This window comes from Hemiscyllium ocellatum, chromosome 4 (assembly GCF_020745735.1).
Source record: "Hemiscyllium ocellatum isolate sHemOce1 chromosome 4, sHemOce1.pat.X.cur, whole genome shotgun sequence".
NCBI lineage: Eukaryota > Metazoa > Chordata > Chondrichthyes > Orectolobiformes > Hemiscylliidae > Hemiscyllium > Hemiscyllium ocellatum.
The window spans coordinates 143,126,369-143,134,064 of record NC_083404.1 but is presented as its reverse complement, the minus strand read 5'-3'; the positions used below and the strand labels follow the sequence as shown (position 1 = coordinate 143,134,064).

Sequence of the window (7,696 nt, the reverse complement as noted above, 5' to 3'; positions counted from 1 at the left end):
AGTGAGTCTGACTAGATTTCTTTCCAGAGGGCCGATTCTGACTTGATGGGCCGAATAGCCTACTTCTGTACCATAATAATTCTGCTAATCCTCAAGCACACTCCCCTCACATTTAATGTCACACTAATACACTGTCTACACGCACACACTCACACTCACACACACACACCCACCCACAACCACACACCCATGTCCACACACCCCACCCACACACATAGACACCTACACCCAACACACACACACACACACACACACCCATGTCCACACACCCACACACACCCACCACACACCTGCCCCACACAACACATCCACACACATACCCCCACGCACACACCCACCCACAAACACACACACACACCCATGTCCACACACCCACACACACCCACACCTGCCCCCCCACACACACCCACACACATGCCCCCACGCACACACACCCACCCACAAACACACACACTCACGTCTACACACCTGCACATACACCCACACACACCCACCCCACACCCACACCACACACATACACCCACACACCCACACACCCGCACACCTACACCCACACCCACACACATCCACTTCACATCCACCCCACACGCATACACACGCACACACCCCACCCACACACACACACCCACACACACCCACACACACCCCATAAACATACACATCTACACACACACACACCCACCCACACCCACACACCCATGTACACACACCCACCCCACACACATAGACACCCACACCCAACACACATACACACACCCACGTCCACACACCCACACACACACCCACACACCCCCCACAAACATACACACCCACACACGCACACACCCACCCACCCACACAAACACACACCCACCCACAAAAACACACACACACACACACACAATCATCCCATATAGTGACCGTGAATATTCCCCCTTTGCGGATTATTCCCATTAATCACTGTCCACCATACAGCATCAATCCACATGAGTGAATGAGCAGTGAGCATTGAGACCTGGTTAATCCCTCTGCCTGAGTGTTACTGCCCTATCATGGAGCTCTCAGTGTAGACATCCAAGCTGGGTCACAACGTGTTCCCTCCGTCAGGGAATGCTCCTTCTCCTCCTATTGACCCAACAACTGGAATCCCCACTGGATCACATCTGTCCAGCTGCTCATGTCTGCTCGTGGAAGTGATGATTTGGTCCATCAAGGGCCACATTGGAAACCAGTGTCCCTTACTTCAGGGAGATGTGGATTAAACTCCTCACTGAGTAATTAATTCATCCCTCACTATCAGTAAATGAACAAACAGAGGTGATCTCTCGAGCAGCCAGTGTAAGGAGAATAGAGAAAGGGCCAAACACAGGAACAAACTAACTCACAGACACTTTCAATCCACTCACTGCCGTGGCTTTAGGTTTGTCTGAACTTCCTCATAAAACCCTTTGTGAACATTAACAGTTGTACCACACTCTGTACCTACCCCTCGATGTGCAATATCTCCTGTTGGCCAAGAGTCACACGCTGACATCAACACAGACTGTCACACACAGCAACACAGGTTTTCTCCCGAGCTGTCAGCATCACTGGCTGGGCCCAGTATTTACTGCCCGTCCCTAGTTGCCCCTTGAGAAGGTGGGGGTGAGCTGCCTTCTAGAACCGCTGCAGTCCATGTGCTGTAGGTAGACCCTTAATGCCCTAAGGGGGGGCTTCCAGGATTCTGACCCAGCAACGCTGAAGGAACGGCAATATATTTCCAAGTCAGGATGGTGAGGGGCTTGGAGGGGAACTTCAAGGGGGTGGTGTTCCCATGTATCTGCTGCCCTTGTCCTTCTGGATGGAAGTGGTCATGGGTTTGGAAGGTGCTGTCTGAGGATCTTTGGTGAATTTCTGCATGCTGCAGGTAGTGCACTCTACTGCTCCTGGTGGTGGGGGGGCTGCTGCTCCTGGTGGTGGGGGGGCTGCGTCAAGGAAGTTGCTATTTATTAGATGGTGTCAAATTTCTTGAGTTGAACTTTGAAGTGAGTATTAGTGTCAGTGTACCCTACCTTGGATTGACAGTGACCAGTGCCTCACACCAGCAGCAGTTATCAAGTCACACAACATGGAAACAGACACTTCAATCCAACTCATTCACGCTGATCAACTAACCTTGCTCCCCTTTTCTGTGTCTGCCCATATCCCCCTAAACCTTTCCTATTCATCTACCCATCCAAATGACTTTGAAATGTAATTGTACTTGCATTTATCACTTCCTCTGGCAGTTCATTCCGTGCACAAACCATCCCTGTGTAAAAGGTTACTGCTCAAGTCCCTTTTAAGTCTTTCCTCTCTCACTAGGACAATATGCCCCCTTTGTTTTGAACTCCCCCAACTTGGGAAAAAAGATCTTTGCTCTGCCCCTCATGATTTTATAAACCTTTACAAGGTCACCGCTCAACCTCCCACACTCCAAGGAAAAAGGCCCCAGCCTATCCAGCTTATTTTTAGAACTCAAATCCTCCATTCCCATCAACATCCTGATAAATCTTTTCTGAACCCTCTCCAATTTAATAATGTCCATCCTACAGCAGAGTGACCAGAACTGCACACAGTACTCCAGAAGAGACCTCACCAACATCCTGCACAACCACAACTTGACATCCCAACACCAACACTCTGAGCAATGAAGGCAGGATGTTAAGCACCTTTTTAACCACTCCATTTCCCTGTGATGAAAATTTCAAAGAATTATGTCCATGAATCCTGAGGTCTCTCTGTTGTATTAGACTAGCGAGGGCCCTACCACAAACTGTATATCTCCTACACTGGTGTGTTTCACCAAAATGCAATACCTCACATTTATCCAAATTGAACTTCATCTGCCATTCCTCAGCCCATTGACCCATTTGATCAAGATCCCATTGCAAACTTAGAAAACCTTCCTCGCTGTTTACGATGTAATCAATGTTGGTGTCACCCACAAACTTACTAACCATGCCTTCTATATTCTCATCTAAATCATTTATATAAATGACAAACAGAAGAGAACCCTGTGGAAGTCCATTAGTTACAGGGCTCCAGCAACCCTCCACCATCACCCTCTGTCTCCTAACATCAAGCTAATTTTGTATCTAATTGACTATCGCTCCCTGGATCCCATGTGATCTAACCTTACTAACCAGTCATTTCACGAGGAACCTTGCTGAAGTCCTTATAGACAACACTGCTATGGACTAGGCCAGACCACTCAGAACATTCTTAAACAGGCAGCCCAGACCGTAACTTTCAATTTGTAAGTGTACAGTGAAAATTACCCAGAGTAAGTTAGCGAGGTTGACTACCAGGTCAAAATAGACAAAAGTTTATTCACAAAATTACAGAATGGAAGAACAGAATATAAAATACCCACAGAACTCTCCATACTAGACTGAATTAATTATGCTGTTCCAATAACACACTACAGTCTCAGTAAACAAACCCCCAAAACATAGCGTAAAATTGGAACAGAGGCTAACAGGTCGGAGTTAGAAGAACAGGAGCAGAGTCTAACAGCCTGTTTCAACACAGCTCCTAGATTAGAGTGGTGCTGGAAAAGCGCAGCAGGTCAGGCAGCATCCGAGGAGCAGGAAAATCGACGTTTCGGGCAAAAGCCCTTCATCAGGAATTTGCCCAAAACATTGATTTTCCTGCTCTTCGGATGCTGCCTGAACTGCTGTGCTTTTCCAGCATCACTGTAATCTTGGATCTGATCTCCAGCATCTGCAATCCTCACTTCTGCCTCAACACAGCTCCACAGCTGAACTGATTCAAACAAGACCCCAGCTTCCAGGACTGACCACTCCCCTTTCAGTAAACAGGTTACTTCGAAAACATGAAAGCTGCAGCCAAAAACCTCATCTGTTTACATCTGAACAAAAACACCTCCCAAGACCCTTTCCATCTCTGTACAAACCCAGCTGATTCGGAGCTCGGACGGTTTTACGACCCCTCAGAGAAAAACCAAGGACAGTGGAAAAAAGGGAGCAGCTTTGGGACAGCACCCACAGCTCTGCCTCCACCTGTCATTTTGGTCACCTCTTCAAAAAAGGACTCAATCATTCGTGACAGAAGATTTCCCGCGCACAAAGCCGTGCTGACTATCCCGAATCAGTCCTTGTCTCTCCAAATACATGTAACTCCTATCTCTCAGAATCCTGTCCAACAACTTCCCCCTCAGTGATTTCCCTTACTCCTGGGATGCTGCCTTACTGGCTGTGCTTTTCCAGCACCACACTTTTTGACTCTGACTCTGCAGTATACTTGCAGTCCTCACTGTCTCCCACCGACCACTGATGCCAGGCTCTTGGGTCTGTCGTTCCCAGACATCTCCTCACCACCTTCCTTAAATAATGGCATCACATTAGCTCCCCTTCAGTCCCCCGGCACCTCATCTGGAGCACATTCGGAGCAATGTGCCTGTTGGTAGTTTGGAGGTTAATTCAGTCTCTTGCTGTTGTAAACAAGGTTGGTGGTTTCCTGGTGAACAGCAGCTGGGAATGTGTGTGTGTGTGTGTGTGTGCTGGGCACTGATTGACAGACACCAGCAGACTGTCAGAGAGCAGTGTGAGCAGGAGACAAGCAGTTCCCTATGTCCAGGCACAGTTTTGTGTTCAGCTCCCGGTCTCTCCGCTCTCTGGAGTTGGAGAGAGAGGCGCTGGAGAGGGACAGGCTCCACAGGCGGTACCAGAGCATGTGTGTGGCCCGGGCTGAGAGCTTCAAACCCCGGGGGAGGGGCACTCTGGGTCCGGAACCAGGCTTTCTGTGTGAGGACCCACTGGTTCATAACGCGCTGTTCACAGGAGACAACCAGAGGGTGCGGCAACTATTCAGCAACAAGTGGCCTCAGAATCTGATGCTGCTGGCCTCAGGACATGACCTGGAGTGGCACTCCAAGAAACCGGGTAAGAGTGGGAGGTTGCTGGAGAAACTCAGCAGGTCCTGTAGACAAAGGCAGAGGGAGAGCGGTTTAACATTTCGGTTCTCAGGAAGGGTCACTGGACCCGAAACATTAATTCTGTTTCTCTTTGCACAGATGCTGTCAGACCTGCTGAGTTTCTCCAGCAACTTCTGCTTTCCTTCAGAAAAGTAGTTACTTATTTCCAGCTGACAGTCCAGAAAGGGCCTTGCGTTAAAGTCACGGCCTCCTGAACCTCCCACAGCACTGAACCTGACCGCTGTCTGACAATTTCCTACACATTCTTCGTAGAAGAATCATAGAATCCCGACAGGATGGAAGAAGGCCGTTCGGTCCGTCAAGTCCATACCAACTCTCTGAGGAGTATCCCACCCAGACCTAAGCTAGCCCTGTAACCCTGTATTTCCCACAGCCAATCCACTTACCCTGCACATGTTAGGATACAGGAGCACCTGGAGGAAACCCACACAGACAGTCACCTGAGGCTGGCATCGAACCCAGGTCGCTGGCGCTGTGAGGCAGCAGCACTGACCACTGAGCCACCATGACACCCCAACTTCAATCCACTCAACTAAGGCGTTCAGGCTTGGGGGGGTGGGGAGTGGACATGGCCAAGAGACAGGAGACAGAGTCTCGTAGTGAATGGTTGTTGCTTTTTTACAAACTCGAGGGAGGTTTCAGTGGTTTGTGTGAAAGACAAGTTGGGAAATTGCTGCTGTTCCTGATCCCGGGATTTGTGTAAACCACAGTAATTCAACCTGAGTTTGATGTTGCTGCAAACTGACGAGGGAAGTGCTGGACTTTGGGAAGACAGTCTGGGCAAATCCAGACACAAGGCAGAACTAGAAACAGTGCTGGAGAAACTCAGCAAGTCTGGCAATGTCTGCAGAGAGAAACACAGAGTTAATGTTTTGAATACGATGGGCCTTTATCAGAAATGAAAGGTGGGACAAGGTGGCATTTACACTGAGGGCAGGGTTAGGGGTGGGGGAGTGAATAGAGTAATGGAGACGGTGCTGAGGGGGAATGGGAGGTGGGGAGAGAGTGAGAGAGAGAGAGAGAGAGAGAGGGAGACGGAGGTGATCAAAAACACAGATTTTCAGCATCCAAAGTGTTTGTTTTTATTTCCATGATGACAGATAAGATTTGACATCCCTCTTCCTCCATGTTGACCAACTGGGACCCCAGCTATTCACAATATTCACAATATGTATTAATGATTTGGATGTGGGAACAAAGTGTAACATCTCAAAGTTTGCAGCTGATACCACGTTGGGTGGGAAGGTGAACTGTGACGGAGATGCAGAGATCCTTCAGCATGACCTGGACAGGGAGGGTGAGTGGGCAAATCAGTGGCCAATGCAGCATAATTTAGATAAATGTGAGGTTATTCACTTTGGAAATGAAAACCAGAAGGCAGATTCCTACCTGAATGGCTGTAAATGGGGAGTGGGAGTGTGCAGTGGGAGCTGGGTGTTCCTGTGTACCAGCTGCTGAAGGGAATCGTACAGGTGCAGCAGGCGGTAAAGTAGGGAAATGGGATGTTGGCCTTCACTGCGAGAGGATTCGAGGACAGGACAGGGATGTGTTGTTGTAGTTATACAGGGCCTTGGTGAGGTCACACCTCAAATATTGTACTGAGCCTTGGTCTCCTTTTCTCAGGAAGGGTGCTCTTGCTCTTGAGAGAGTGTAGCGAAGGGTCACCAGGCTGATTCCAGGGATGGCCGCACTGACGGATGAGGAGAGATTGGCTTGGTTAGGATTGTTTTCACTAGAGTTCAGATGAATGAGGGGAATCTTAGAGAGATTTATAAAATTCTAACAGGACTAGACAGGGCATTGCAGGGAGGATGTTCCCAACGGTGGGTGTGTCTAGAACCAGGAGTCACAGTCTGAGGATTTGGGGTGGACCGTTTAGGCAGGAGACAAGGAGACATTTTATCCAAAGAGTGGTGAGCGTGAGGAATTCATTCCCACAGGAAGAATCTGATGCCAAAACATTGAGTGTATTCAAGAGGCAGCTAGATATAGCACTTGGGGGCGAATGGGGGCGAAGGTTATGGGGAGAAAGCAGGATTAGGCTGTTGAGTTGGAGGGTCATGATGATGTGGAGATGCCGGTGTTGGACTGGGATGGACAAATCACACAACACCAGGTTATAGTCCAACAGGTTTATTTGGAAGCACCAGTTTTCGGAGCGCTGCCCCTTTGTCAGGTAGCCAGTGGAGTAGGATCATAGGACACAGAATTTATAGCAAAAGATCATTGTGAATAAAATGATGCAATACATTGAACAAACCCAGATGGCTGTTAAGACTTTCATCTTTTAGAATAGGCTGCAGGTTTCGGTTCATTAATATGTAAATCCCAGAACTTCCTTCAAGTAACATTCTCTGAAATAACTTAAGGTTTTATATTAAAAAGTGACAGCTCAGCTCAGACAATGCATTAAAGGTGTGAGGTTAAAGTCTGTCTGTATCCCAATCTTGAGTCAGACTGGTTCTATTTCTATTTGCACTGAGATGTCTTTTTTTAATATATAAACCTTAAGTTATCTCAGGAATGTGACTTGACAGAAGTTCTGAGGTTTACATATTAATGAACCGAAGCCTGTAGCCCGTTCTAAAAGATGAAAGTCTTAACAGCCATCTGGGTTTGTTCAATATATTGCATCATTTTATTCACTATGATCTTATGCGATAAATTCTGTGTCCGACGATCCTGCCCCATTAGCCTGATGAAAAAGCAGTGCTCTGAAAGCTGGTGATTTTAAATAAA

General features: G+C 48.0%; 1 protein-coding gene across 2 annotated transcripts in view; it reads left to right on the top strand.

Moving 5' to 3' along the window:
* Positions 1-4,591: 4,591 nt before the first annotated feature.
* asb10 (ankyrin repeat and SOCS box containing 10) overlaps positions 4,592-7,696 on the top strand; it is a 24,984-nt gene continuing 21,879 nt past the window's right edge. Inside the window, exon 1 of one of the 2 annotated variants that reach the window (XM_060824549.1) lies at positions 4,592-4,904. In XM_060824549.1, the coding sequence (XP_060680532.1) occupies positions 4,592-4,904 (313 nt within the window). The remainder of the gene's footprint in view (positions 4,905-7,696) is intronic. The other variant, XM_060824548.1, reaches the window with a different exon arrangement.